The following is a 15,851-nucleotide window of genomic DNA, read 5'->3' as shown; positions in this document are numbered from 1 at the left end:
ATGAATTCATATGTGGTTTTCTGACTTTGAAAAGTTGACTATCATTTAAAAATTTTTAATTTATTGACCAAATAAAATATGCCATTTGTGAACTAGATTCAATTCAAAAGCCAATTGATGTACATATATATTTATTAACACAGGAGGATATCTATAATGTGTTGTATTTATAGTTGTAAAAGTTATTTATAATATGAGCTCATTTTTGTTAAAAATGAAAGTATGCACATATAAACTTTAAGCTGTGTCTGAAGTGGTACAGGTCTAAATATTAATAGAGGGTGATTTTTAATTTTTTATAAATCTCTCTTTTTGCAAAATGTCACTGACATTTTGTTATCAGGAAATATAAGACCTTTTTCAAGTTATAAAGGTAACAATAACAGTTTAAACTTTTGAGAATAAAATTAAAAATTAAATTACTAAGTAAATATGGCTTCTACATTAAAGCAAATAAACCAGAATTCAGTGTCAGGTATTGATTACATTTATTACATCAGAGGCTGTAGGCTTTCTCACCCATAAAATGTCAGTGATAATACCTACTATCTCCACCTCAAATCTCCTTGGTAAAGTAAAAATAATAAAGAAAAATAAAATTAGTAACTACCACTTTATCTTTCCAGCATGACCAAAAGCTAAATGGATGGAAATTGGTTTTATATACTGCAGTTCAAATTCAGAAAAGAGACAGACACTTATAAAAAATGTAATAATGTGAAAAATGTTTTGTTTGTTTTTACTATTTTACCCAGAGGTAAGACTTTTCCCTTGCAACTTCTTCATTCTCAGAATCTAAAGCTTCTGCCTAGTCCATACCCCAGCCCCTACCCAGCAAGGATACCTAGTGTAATGAAGCAAAGAATGAATGGCTGACAACCCATTGCCAGAAGTAGCACCGGATGAGGTGGAATCCATATCATAATTTCAGGAATGCAGGTTTGTCCCACTGTCCACAAGCGATCATTCTATAAGCTGAAGAGCTGTCAAGTGCAAATGCAATTACCATTACACTGATAGGGGAAAATGTTTGAACATTACCAGACTCCAAAAATATCCTACCAAATCACACCAAATAGCAGATAAAACCTAAAATAATGCTAATAATTAGTAAAAGCAAGAGTGATATGATAAATACACAGCCTGTATAAGGCAGCTTCTTGGTGAAGGAAGCACTTCACAGTGCTATGTAGTTTGCTATTGAAAAATAAACATTAAATGCAGTTTTTACTTGGTTGTAAAAGCAAATCCTTTTCAGATTTTTGTCAATTAGTGAGTAAAAAAAGGCATTAAAGTGTGCCTTTTCTGAAAGAATAGTGCTATGATGTGCACTTTCAAGGTAGGGGGGGTACATGTATTTGAGTAGGTTCTAAGTATGAGATTGAGTCCCAGGACAACCAACATAAACTAGGAAAACTGTTTCCAAGATTGGATTTGAATCTCAATATAGTCTTTGTTTCCCACACTTTGTTTCCTTCCCACCTCTCCACATCATTAGTAAAGGCATGAATTTCTCCATTCAAGGAGATGAAGTCCATAGGTGACACCATCCAGTTGGCTGATGTAAGGCTGGTCTTGTTTTTGCAGGTGTCACCTCTTTTTCTTCATAAGGGGTTTAGATCCATGCATCCCCCTATTCCTCCCACCATGCAGATTAAGTATAAAGCAGGGTAAAGAAATTTCTGCAGGCTATTGTAGTACCGTTGGAAACTTAACTTTAAATGAGTTCTCATGTACCTCCCCAAGTATCCAGTTTTCAACACAAAAAGTAATTTCATTATATCTGTCCATGGAAATGCCATATCCTTTAAGATATTTTTATATAATAACTCATTTACATTATTTTTCCTTTTTCAAATAACTCACAATAATAGAGAATAAGTGTTGTTTCATGACTTTACTCTTTCAATAATGTGCAACATGAACATAATAGTGTTAAGAAGTCAGAAATAACTTAACACAGTAGCTATAGAAGATGTTTATATCAGCAAAATTTCATCAATTATCTTCCCTAGATTCCCCCAAATTAGCACATTTGTTAATCAAATTAATTAGAAGCTTTTCAAAATAAAAGCAATGTTTTAAATAAATACACTTTCATAACCATAGAACATTTAGTTCTGTTGGAGGTAACAAACATATTACACTCAAGTACTTTATGAAAATATTAGGGCAGAAATGATCTTGATGTAATTATAAATATACTTAATTAGTTATTTGTTTCTTTTGTGTTTTGGCATGTATTAAAATTAGATCACAGATGTTTTGTAATCAATTAGTTCTTAAATCATCATGAAGATCTTATCTGATGCATAATCTGTGTCAGCTCTATGTGATGACATGGCATTATTTGTAAAATGTCTTTAATAAATTTAGTACTCTAAATTAATTTCCATCAAAGACATGACTTCCGAGCTGCCCACATCTTTTATAGAAAATGAATGCAACTCCCATTTTGGATGAATGAGAGCTTCTTGCATATCTCAATCTTGAAATTTCACAACTGAATAGTATTGTCACTTCAAAATTCTAATTACAACAGAGATTTCATTGCATTTCATAGTACCACATGAGTGAGTATAAGTTCACTTATAATCAGCTTTTCCATGAAATCACATCTATTTAGTAAACTACAGAAAATTTTCTAAAAATTGTTTTTGTTTAGTAAATATTTTCCAGAGTTCACTAACTGAAGAAATGACTTTGCTGACCTTTTCAGCAACGCTGATCATTTGTTTGTCTTTCTTTCGATCTTTATTTCTACTGTGTTTCTTAAGAATTTTTCTAATCTATACTTACTCTATCAAAATATGTATGCACTGGTAAATTTGGCTTCCTTCAATGAGAAGATATTGAGACCTCTAAATTAAATGACAAAAGTAAGGAAGTAAAATTAAACACAGCAACAAGTTATTTTAAGTGCCCTCTAGAATTTCAGCTTAACAAATTTGTCCCCAAATGATAAAATAATAATTTACTAAATGCAACACAGAATAGATTTTAACAAATTCTGTCTGTCTCTCACCACACACACACACACACACACACACACACAATCTCTCATCATTTCTCTCTTTTTCTATCTCTGCTTCTTTCTCACAAGTACACACACACACACACACACACACACACATCTAAACATGTGCGTACACACAATCAGAATTTGAAACACTGCTACGAAAGATTTTAATTTAGATAAATTAACTATGTTAAAATACTGACATTGTGAAAATATCTGTTTATGTCCAGCTCCCCACAGAGGGTCACTTTTAGTGAATTTCTAAAAAGCCTAGAGAAAGAAAACCCAGAGTCTTTGACAGGAAGGATATGCTCAGGGTCACAGCTTCCCGTTCTCCTCGCCAATCTCCTTCTCTTCTATGGCTTCTAGGCTGCGCTTGCTCTTAGCCTCCACACAGCTGCTGGCAGTTTTACTCAGTCCACAAGATAAGCAGGCCAGTTGGATCTGCTTCATGTTTTCTATAGCTTCGTTCTTGGCGTTCTTCAGCAGATCTCCTTGGCCCTGCAAACAGGTAGAAACATACACCAAAGAAGAAAGTTATGCGTCAGCTACATCACTCCAGATCATCAGTACCATTGCCCAGAGAGGAAACAGATCCAGACCCAAAAGCAAGGTACTTTTAGCCCAAGGCATTTTTCTTGCACTATGGAAGGACTTTGCTCTTTAACTCAAGAACCTCAACTTGAGTCGTTCTTAATGATTTGGGGGTTGCCAGCATTCCCTTGAGATTCCTATAGTAGGGAACAACCTCAGCGAACCCTCTGCTAAATGTCCTGAGGACAGTCAGCCCTTCCATCACCATAGTCTGAGACTCTGTATACTGATTTTTTAAAGTAAGAAACAAATACATAAAGTTCCTTATACATGAAGAGCAAACTGGCAACTTACTTGGGTTAGTTTTAAAAGTCCAAAGGAGAGTAGCAACAAAAAGACGTCTAGACCATACCAATATGAGGACAGGTCCAATTAATTTCTTGACACAATTATCATGTAGCTATTAATAACATTCCAGAAGCATCTGGCAAATGAGTATACATATACACCATTTGAATGAATTCAAAGGTACCCTATTTTATCATAATTAAATTATTATCTCTGTAAGCAACAAAGACCCCAAGGCCATCGTAGCAGGCCATTCAGTTTATTCTCTCACTCTATAGATTCTCCATACAGACACTCTCCAGTTTTATTTATATGTAACAATAATTTCTAATATTTCTAATAACAGTCCTTAACTAGAATAGGATGCTTAAATTGGGCTTTGGCTAATATTTTTGTTAAAGTGAACTTAACCTAGATTACTTCAATCATGGAATGGGATTTTAGAAGTATATTTTCTAGTCTTCTCAAGCAGTTTAGCCTAGTGAGGATAAATTACTAAGTCAAAGTCACAGCTGCCACTTGCTTCAGTGCCCTATTACACATATCATGTTTATAGTTTAGGTTAAGACTAAAAACTAGAGACTTAACCCTGTCAGATACAGATTTTCTAAGGGAAAATAGTCACTATACCATTAAAATGTGAGGAGTCAGTTCTTAAAGTATAGAGACGCTTCTGGACACTGAAAAACATATTCACTTTGAAAAACATAATTCAATTCTTAAGCAGTAGTAGTAGTAGTAGTAGTAGTGGTAGTAGTAGTAGTAGTAGTAGTAGTAGTAGTAGTAGTAGTAGTAATGACATGTTAAGTGCCTATTCTGTGCAGGCATTCTTCTTTGTGCTTTACTTATGTTTGTTCATTGAATTGAATGAGTCCCTCTGGCATAAGCACTTTTCTTATTCTCAGTTTACCAAAGAAAGAAACTGAGGCCCCGAGTAATCATCTTTCCTGGAGTCATACCATGGCCCAGTGGCAGAGGTGGGGCGTACATAACGCCCAGCGGTTGGCTCCAGTCTGTAGTCTCTACCACATGATGTGGCATCTCTTCAAGACAAGTCATGTACTCTCCACAAAGCACATTAGAGCCTCCTACTCATTGTTACCCAGGGAAACAACACAGATAAAAAGAAAATCATTGCCCTTGTGGCAGAATGCGGTAGAACTTAGAGATGGGATATAAAGAATAAGGAAGATCCTATGCACCAAGAACATACACTGGCCTGGCAGGGACAAAAGTCTCTGCTTTTAGCTCTGCCAATTTCTCCCTGGGGCACTTTCTCTTTTGTAAAAATTCTGAAAATATTCCTCTGGCTTTTTCACAGTTCTAAAGACTAAAGAAAATTGTTGAAAAGTTGTTTGTGAATTTAAGTAATCACAACTATACTGAGGTGTTTTGAAAAGCAGTTAATATAGTCTATACTATGTCTACCATATCTTGGTACTACATATGTATTTTAATATAAATTTCACTAACTTGTTTAAAATGCATCTACAAGATTCTGTTTCACAAAGATATTCCCACTGTTTTTACAACTAGACAGATTCCTTTAAAAACAAACTATATTAATGAAGAGATTCTATTTTCTAGTATCAGTTTTTAAGTGCTCTTTTTCCTTTTAGTTTTGAGATCTTGGGGTATTTTAAAAGCATCACAAAAGCAAAACTGGCATCTTCCCCAATTGCAAAAGAAGAGTGAAGCATGCAAAATACCAAGCTGGATACTACTAATGCGTAATGCCCTCAAATCCTTTTTCCTACAGCAGGTTATGAAACATATCTAATTAATCAGTCAGGATATCATCTCATCGGTTCTGAGAGGTGGCATCCAAGCTTAAATGCCAGACTGTGCCTGTTCTGGTAAATAGAAGCCAGTCTCTCTAGAAAACAATGGCCAATCGGACGAAACAGTTTGTGCCAGTGCACAAGAACACTACATCATCTCCTTATAACCAGGAGACAACACGTCCCGGCTGCACAATCCAGGCAGAAAAATAGAAAAATCAAACTATTAACTAACAGAAGGGAAATAAAAGAAAGACTAAGTTATATGGAGTCTGCACAGAACTATTTATGTAAAATGTTGTTCTTTATTTTTTGGTGAAGGAGGAATTGAGGTTATCTTTCTATCTGTGGTTCAAAGAATTAACTACCTGAGTCCTCCTCATCAAAAGACCAGAGCCACAAAAGATGCATTTCTAGCAAAATAATAGAGAGGATGAAGATATTTGTTAACAGCCCTCACCCTAGCATTCCTTTGTAGTGCTAACTTTTCCTCATTTTATGTGCAGCTAATTCATTCCCATAACTGACTAGCATCTTTCTCTCTTCTCTGTCACATTCCCTTAAACTGTCCCTAACTAGTCAGATTACACCAGATCTCCTCCCTCCAAACATCTGTGTCCTATGTACCATTTTCCACAATATGTATTAGTTGTTCAGCTCTGCAATGCCATTTAAAGGTATTAATGTATGTTATGTATTAATATTTAAGGATTATTATTATGAGAGCATTTTAAAAGAAGATGCTCAACAATTCTCTAACAGAGGTAGTAAGAAAGGAAAGGAAAGGAGAAAAGTCTGGGAGAATTATTTTTACTAGGTGGTATATAAGTTGAAACACCTCGGGTGCTAAAGCAAATCTGGGCTTGTGGCATGGAAGGTAAAACGGACATAAAATTTGGATGTTCTGAACTCAAAAGAAACTTCAAGTTGCTGCTAAGGTTTCACTATACAAGGAACCCCAGGGGACTTATAGTTTCTCTCCTCTGGTACTAGCAATCCTTTAGGGAGGGAAAGTGAGAAGAATAGCCATAACTCCAAGGAAAACAAGAGTAATAGAGAGGATCTCAAACACTGATGTTGACCGGACAACAGGACTATCAAAAGTTTCAAGAACAAAAGCCCCCTATTTAGCCTACATTGTTATTTGATTCCCATATGTGAGAGTTCATGGAAATCCCAACACATTTAAAGAGTAACACAGAATCACAAAAAAAAAAAAAAAGAATTACCAGGGATACTTTGAGGTTATATAGATGTGTGTCTGTGTGTGTACAGAGAGGTTTGATTAATGAATTTTTTAAAAAGAAACATTAAACATTCATAACCATACTTCCAACTGCATTAAAATGCAATTAAAATCCATTTTCTAGAAATCAAGAAATATATATGCAATTTGAATTGTTAATTGTGGTGCGAGACAATACCACCACAATTTTTATTACTACTAATATATTACTGACAAAATATTATCACACCACTGAATACTTAATATACTAAGTATAAACCAATTTGCACACATTATCTCATTATGCCATAACCATAAAAGGAGTTAGAATTATAAATGTAAGTTATTAGTTATGCATTTGTAAGTGATCCACTAGTGATATATTTTGAAACCTATCAAAAGATATTTAGGATGTCCTGTTTTAACTGAGAAATGCAGTTTCCCCCACTGTTTGAAAATAGTTTGGGCTACAATCTGGCAGAGAACTCACGAAAGACATCTGTGGCTCCTTCACACCCTTATTTCCCACGAACTGCACTATTCCTTGTAATATTAGTGCACGAAAGAGCAGAAGTTCATAATGAGTGTCCTTGTCACATGTGAAGGAAATGCGTGGGTTGTCTGAGCATACCACAAATATTTAAAGCTGCTTTTTGAGACTCTGGGAATGGAAAGACCCTCACATATACACAATGTGCACATAAACAAATTCAGTTCTGTCTCCAAGCAGACTTGTACGGGTATTTTTCAGATGTATGATGATTCCTGATAGTCCTTCCATGTGAGAGTCCATATCCACAACTAGAGTCACCCACAGATAATATAGTAAAGTTGGTCACAGAAACCCTGCAGGTACTAGCAGCTGTTTATTTGTTCCAGCCACCATTCGGTAGACAAGACCATCTGTGAGAGGCTAGCACTACTACTATTTCACTCATTAGAAAACCATGCTTTGGGGGAATCTTTGTATTATCTTAAGAGGTTAAAAATGTTTTGTTGTGTAAACAGCCCAATAAAAAAATGTGCAGAAGAGCTAAAAAGACATTTCCCCAAACAAGAAATGCAAATTGCCAACAGGCATTTGAAAAAATGTTTAACATCACTTATTATCAGGGAAATGCAAATCAAAACTACCATGAAACACCACTTAACACTGGTGATAATGGCCCACATTAAAAACAAAACAAAACCGGAAACAACAAATGCTGGTCTGGATGTGGAGAAAATGGAAGCCTCTTAAACTGCTGGTGGGAATGTAAATCGGTCCAGCCTTTATAGAAAGATGTGTGGAGGTTCCTCAAAACACTAAAAATGGATTTACCATATGATCCAGCAGTTCTACTCCTAGGAATGTACGAAAGGACACAAAAACACTAATTCAAAAGGTAACTGCACTCCTATGATTATTGCAGCACTACTTATAATAGCTAGGACATGGAAACAACCCAACCCAAATGTCACAAAACAGATGACTGGATCAAGAAGATGTGGTATGTATATACAATGGAATATTACTCAGCAATCAAAAAGATAACTCATGCCATTTGCAGCAACATGGATGGAGTTGGAACGAATTATGCTAAGTGAAACAAGTCAGGAGAAAAAATATATATATTGATGTAAATATACTGCATTTTTACTATAGTTAACAATACTATATTGTACACTTAAAAATTACAAAGGGAGTAGATCCCAAAAAGAAAAAGAAATATATATATATATATATATAACTGCATGAGGTGATGGTTGTGTTAGCTGACCTTATTGTAATATTTTCACACTATATGCAAACACCAAATCATCATATTGTACACCTTAATCTTGCAATGTTTTATGTCAATATGGCTCAATAAAACTGGAAAAAATAATACAATAATATTAAGTTAATAACAATCCAGTAGCAACAGTGTTGACAACAGGAACTGTTAATGATGGGTATCATATGTATTAATCAATAAAACATCGCATTGAGATACACTTGTTGACCTGCACTTAAAAAGAAGTAAGGAATTTAATATCTCTAATTCCCATTTCATGACCTACATTGTTTTAAGCTATGAAAATGTGAACTGAGACACACCCATACTCCCCTTGGTTTAGGAATGCTGGTGGTCTCCTGTAGTTATCACTGAGGACTTGGGCCTTTGATTTTGCTTTACTCATCTGTCTTTGGCCTATGGTTCTCAACCTTATAAAACCACAGAAACACACCGTGTATTTAGTTTAGGGAGAAACTAAATAGTCTATTGACATAAATATCAGTTGCTTCAATAAATATCTACAAAATTTTTAAAGTTATGGTAAATATGTGCATGCCTTCTCTGATTGCTTTCTGTTTTGGGCATTTGTAACATTTAAAATAAAATTTTTTAAAAAGGTCCTTTAAAATAAATATTTTGCAAGGTTGCCATTATTAATGTAAAGTGAAATTCATAAATAACTTAGTTATAAACATTATTAAAAATTAATTAAATATTGTTTCCTAGCGATAATAAAAATGAAAATTTAAACTGTGGCCATTTCAAATAAAATGGTATATATTGCAATATGTAATTACCCAGGCAGGCACACAAGAAACTAAATGAAGTAGGCAGATACATATATTTATTTAATATGAACATATTTAAATTTAAAAAATAATATAAGGTGCTACTTTACATACACACACAAACACACACACAAAATAGGAAAATGACAGTACAGATGTACCAGAGACACTAGTATAAAAACAAATAATGACAAGATCCCAGACTTCTTTGCATGTAATAAAAGGAAGGAAATGGCCTTAATTAAGTTAGAAATAATATGCCAAGATAAGACAAATACTCTCATAACAGAGAGTAAGTCGAATAATCCCACAAGTGAGACCATAAATAACGTCCATACACCCTAGCAAGACTGTCAAATCTTCAAATGTACCTCAAAGAACATTTTTCTTGTGATTGATAGTATCAGCTTCTGCTTTGTAGGATATAGTGGGATGTCTACCATAGACTGTCAATAATATTAAAGTGTCAAATTAAAACCAGTATTTCACTTCCCAGTCTGTTCCAATATTACAGTACACAGTAACATAGTACAGTAAACAGAATTCCCAGAGTGAATAAATTATTCAAGAATTCAGAAACAATGCTTAATTCATTTATGTATGGGGTTACTGGCTCTTTCACATAACTTCTTGTAAAAAATGATACTAAATTTATATCATTTACTAAAATACTCCAATATGCATTTTAGAGAGTTCAGTCATCCAGGACTTTAAGTCTTATAGAACACGGGATAATTCTTCATTATGTTGTAGGGTCCTGCAGAGGGTAAGACCTCCAGTGCTCCTGACTGCTTCCACCACATGGCCAGGAGAATCTTCCAAATCACCACCACAAGTTTCCAAAACACCCTCTAGGAGTTAGTACCACATCCATGGAGAACCAGCAGGCTAGAATTGATAGGATGGTAAGCATAGATGCTCCCTGCCCACAAAGAACTGAAGTCTAGGTAGTGATCTAAGCATAAATCAAAAACCACAGAAAGTAAGTTATGTCTATCACGAGTTATGCTATGTCCTTAAAGAAAAGGAATGTGACTCTGAAGGCTTGTAGTCCCAGGGATCAGACAAGTCTTCCCTATGAAACTGACAACTGAACATAGATTTTGAAGTTGAAGAGGCACCTTCACTTCTTTCTTGGCATATTCCAATCAGTAAAATCAATTTTTTGATGTTTGCCTTCTGTCTTACAGATGCAGACATAAATAGTATGGGAGAGTGTTCTGGAAGATACTGCCTGGGGGACACAGTAACAGAATTGCTTAATACATTTTATTTTTCCTATGTGTTATGTACTTACACTTTATTTTGTTTCCTTCCAATTTACATCCTGAAAAAAGCATTGAAAATGGAAAATACTAAATGACGTATCAGTGGCAGTATCATTTTATTCAGCTAAGAATTCTTAGTAATTATTTTGAAATTTTAAGACACTTGAAGAAGAGCTATAGCATTTTCTTAATTTTACAGATAAAAAATAAATTCAAGAAAGCTAAATATATTGTCCAGCTTTACAAAGGAAATAAATGTGAAAGGATGCTTGCTTTCCAGACCTATAGGTGTTTTTTTTTTCTTCACTGTATTACATTTATTTGCATTTGGGTACATTATGTGATAATCTTGCACATGTCATCTAGCAGATTTTAGACATGCAGAGAATAAAAAAAATAGCCAAAGACCTACTTGGTTGAAAAAGAAAAAATCCTTTGGTAGCACTCCATAACTGTCCCAGACATAAACATTACCTTTGTGTTGATATTTTGATGTCTAACTTTTGCCTTCAATGTGGGCACAGAATTTGGAAGAATTGAGCCTTTTTAATCTGAGCCAAATTTTTATATAACTGTGATAAGCAAGCAACGATAGAAGATGCATGAGTGAGAAGAAGTGTAAAAAAGATAATTGGCTTTCATTTTAAAGATATCATCATAAACCCTAATAGATCAGATCCAAAAAAGAACGTTGTAAGACAATCAAATTCATTATAAGCACCAGGCAAAGATTTTAATGGATGCTGTTAATATGAGGACTCATCAGCTTGTTCTCAGAACTCTGGAATATGGATTTTCCTTGTCCCTAAAAACCTCCCACATCAGATGGCTGCGCAGGAAGGCAGCACACACAAGCTCAAGAGCAGAACCAGAACTCCAGGAGTGATGAAGGAATCCATCCCCACAGTTCTCCCATGGAATAATATTTGACTAAGTGGCTTTGAATTGTAACCTTGTTGTTATACTATATAGTGAACTTATAGAGTGTTCTTCATTGTCAGTCCATCTAGGTTCAAATCGTGGCACCATCACTGAGCTTTCTGACCTTGAGCAAGTTCATTCAGTGACGCAGTTTCCTCAGCCATAAAATGACTATAAAAACTGTACCCATCTCTAGGCTTACTTGTGAAATTCAGTGTGAATTCTTTAGGGCAATGCCTGGCATATGTGGCAAATTCTTATGATTGTTAGCTTTATTATTATGTAAACAGAAAATTAAAAGGTTTCAGTAAGTGCAATAATGTTTTGCTATCAGTAATGACAAGTTATAGATGTCGACTGTACTTTACCTTATGTAAGAAACAAAACCCACTCTGAGACTTAAAAAAGGCAAATTGGCAAAGGGGAGGAATAAACTATTACTGAGAATAAAATTCAGGATTGATCATCCATTAGTCCTATTAAAGACCTCCTAATGTTTAAAATAAAAAGAATAACAATTGCACTGATGCAGGAACTTCCCTTGGGGAAGCCCAGAGGCTCATCCTCCCACCTCCTGAAGTTTATTTTCTTAATTTGTAATTTAGAGGTTACAATGTTGTTCAGTGTAAAACACTGAAGCATTGCTCACTACTAGAATAAAAAATTTTAAACAGCTGTTTCATTTAAGCCAGATGAGAAAATAAAAATGAACTGAAATCATGTGTCACCCAAAGATATTAATGACAAACATTATCTTTTGTGACAGACCAGTTATATTTCTGAAGATACCATAAGACAGGTTCCTGCGAGTGTGCTCTGTTTAAGAAGCCATCTGTCTGCTTTGGGCAAACGACTGTGAGCCTAATCCACTTACAGAAAATGTCAGCGAAATTGCTTCAACACCAGTGAGCTGAATAATAGAAAACCCCATGCTTAACTTTAAAAATATGATTCAACTGCAGAGGGCTTTATGAATTTAGGTTTGTGTGATGACACTGAGAATTTTCTTGCAGTTCTTTTGACAAAAGAACCATTCAATAAAACAATAAGAAGTCACTGCCTGTTGATTGCCCTGTTCTCTGTTCTTTCCTTCCCATTATTGTGATCACTGCCTCTATGTCAACAGATCTAATGAGAAAGGACAAAAGAGTAATACCAACCTTTAGCAAGGTGACAAAGGTAATTAATTGCATTTCAAATGAAACATCTGTAATGGGTAGTCATCTGTACACAAAAAATACTGTTTAAAATTTCCAATGTCTCAAATTAACTTTCCTTGGATAAAAAATCTGAATTCAGAGCACTGTCATGAATACCGTAAGTCACACAAAAAAGGAGCTTCTATAAAAACTTCTGTTCAGTTGACTCATGCTATTTCCATTTTGGAAAGACCATTTACAACAGCTTGAAATACAATGGCTGCTCTACACCTTAGAACAGACAAAGGCTGTAGAGATAGTTACTAATATTAGAAGGATATTTTTTAAATGCACTCTGATATTTGCTTGGTAAGGTTTCACTTTAAGAAAGTACAGACTATATTGCCTAAACTGTTGACCATGTGATCTATGCACAAAATAAGCCTGCACAAATGCCAGAATAAGCATGTAGGTACAGAAACAATGGTCAACAATCAGAGTGAACTGATCACAAAAAATGCCTTCAGCTGATTGACCACCTCCCTGTGCTAAGGATTTCAGTAAGCAAATGGTTTTTCATGACATCTGGTCCTGCCTTGCTCAACTCCAGGGGCACCATTCACTCTGCCCCCTGTGTGCATGGCCCTCCAGCCTGATGACAGCCCTAGTGCATCTGGTATAAATATGTCCTTTTACCAAGCACATTTATTCTTGAGTCTCTGAAAAATCACAATGCTTACACAGGCTGAAACTGTCCCTTTTGGGAATGCATCATGGTGTTGGTGTGGCTGGCCTATCCAGTGGCCCTCTAGGCACCCAATTACCCTGGCATGCCTTCTAGGTCCAGTGTCAATTGGAGCAGCCAAATAGCTATTAGCCAGACATTGCCAAGGGGGCAACTGCTTTGCCCTTTCACCTAATGAGTCTTTTTGGTGTAAGTATAATTGACATACAACATTATTCTCGTTTCAAGAGTACAACATGAGTCATTTTCTTTTTTTTTTTTTTTTTTTTTTAAGGAACTCTTGGTCTTTATTTTATTTATTTATTTATTTATTTATTTATTTACACAAGCACTGGGTACAGTCAGAAGCGCGGGAGGGTGAGAGAATTCACCAGAGCCAGAGCAGGGAGCAGAACAGGCAGAAGGAGCGAAGTACACTGCTGAGGGGAGCAGCGGGCGGCAGGAGAGGTCTGCGCGCCTTGTGGGACCCTCCTCCAGTGGCCGGGGAGCAGCAGGGGATCGAACCAGCTGCGGCAGCTTCGCAACCCAGCGCTCAACCGCTGCGCCACCGGGGAGGCCCAACATGAGTCATTTTCTTTGTTAAGAAGGCTAAAGTAGCAATCAAATGAAATGTGCTCCTTATTAATATTCAAACCAAGGAGCAGCCAACTCAGCTTCCTCCACAATGACTGTTTAGAGATTTGATGATTAATGAGGTATTCACTGTTGGTGCCGCAAATCCAGCAGGATATTTAGTTAAACACCTTACTACTGTTAGTCCAAGGAAATGTCAATACCTGTTCTCTCTGCTCTGAGAAGAGCTCAAGTTTCAGATCTCAGACTCAAGCCATCTACAAAACTCAGGTACATATTTTTCCTCCAGTGTTTTATATTTACTTTGAAATTTACCCTGTAAATTTGAAACAATAGCATCTACATTTCCCAATTATTCATATTGTATTAAGTTGGCTTAATCTATTTACTTCTGTCTATCATCTAGCTCACCCGAAATACCTCAGTCAGTAGGCATTTGATGAAAATAAGGACATTCTACATAACTACAATACTATCACAAAACTTAGGAAATTAAGTGTAATTTTTTTTTCAGTAGTTTTTCCAACAAGCAGTACATATTAATTTTTCCCAAATTCCCCAGGATATATTTTGTAGTTTTTCAAAAAATCCAGAATCCAATCAGGGTTCACACAACAATAGCATCTTTTAAACAAACATCTAGTTATATGAAGTTGGAGTAAAAGCACGAGCGACAGAAGAGCACATGGATAACTCAACAGCAAATTCACAGCTGTAAGTGCCACTTCCTGGGAAGAGACACATTTCCCATGTCACCTATGTCCACTTTATAGAAGATGCACTATTAAATCATCACATACAGTCATCACAACATCTCTTCTGAATGTCCAACACCATCACTCTTACCTATTTTTAAGTTAACTTTCTACATTTTAGATATTTATTGTGATAAAAATCAGATATAGATATATCTGGAAAAATTCACCACACAGTCTCCCAAACCATTCAACTTTGTGTCACGCTGATGCCTCCCTAAATGCTCTTCTTGTCCAGGCCTCAAAATCCTTCCCAGAATAGATAACCATGAAAATCAAACTATCAGACTAATAGAAAAGAACATTGTTTTAATGCTAATATTTCAGTAGTGGATATTTCTTAAGCCTTGATATGCAGAACATAAAAACCACATTTTTAGAGAACTTTTAGAAATCCGGTACTTCATTTGACAAGTCTTGTGTGATACTGTTTTCTGCAGAGACCTTTCTAAAGAAAGCAGTGGCAGGCTGACCTAGAGCAAGGGTGGCCCTGCTCTGTACTGTAACAACCTACCTCCCTTGCCACCAATAACTGGCCAGTGACCTATGAGCTAGCCTGACTACAGGCAGCAAAAATGGTAATTAGTCAAACCAATCAGATTAATTTTGTCAAAGTGGGACTGGGAAATCAGTGAGTCACCAGCAGAAAGAGGTACTAGAACGTATAGGAAAGAGAGAGGAGAGAGCTGATCCCTCCAAGACCACAGCACCAGGGTGAAAAGTCACAAATTCCTGTTCCTGAGAGGAAAAGAGTTTCCTGGAGCCTGCTGGAACAGCCATGACCTTTTAGCCTGAGATACTAGGGCAACACTCTGGCTTCTCTTCTTCACAGGAGCTGTGTTTCTTTCCTGCATGAGCTCACCTGGAGTTGCCTGATGAGTCCCTGTTCCCTGTAACTCAGAGAAATGTTTTACTTTAAATGAGAAGCGACAAGTGTACATTGTAATTTCAATCATACCACTTGATTGTTTTGATAACCAAGGCAAAACACTATG

General features: G+C 35.8%; 1 protein-coding gene across 1 annotated transcript in view; it reads right to left on the bottom strand.

Annotated features, from left to right (window-relative positions):
- Window positions 1-731: 731 nt before the first annotated feature.
- Window positions 732-15,851, bottom strand: part of PLCL1 (phospholipase C like 1 (inactive)) — a 273,563-nt gene continuing 258,443 nt past the window's right edge. The window contains 1 exon segment of the mRNA XM_037523774.2: window positions 732-3,520. Coding sequence (XP_037379671.2) covers window positions 3,338-3,520 — 183 coding nt within the window. The 3' untranslated portion in view covers window positions 732-3,337.

This window comes from Talpa occidentalis, unplaced genomic scaffold, assembly GCF_014898055.3.
Source record: "Talpa occidentalis isolate TD23 unplaced genomic scaffold, MPIMG_talOcc4v2.1 talOcc4.3, whole genome shotgun sequence".
Taxonomy (NCBI): domain Eukaryota; kingdom Metazoa; phylum Chordata; class Mammalia; order Eulipotyphla; family Talpidae; genus Talpa; species Talpa occidentalis.
This window is presented reverse-complemented; position numbering and strand designations above follow the sequence as displayed.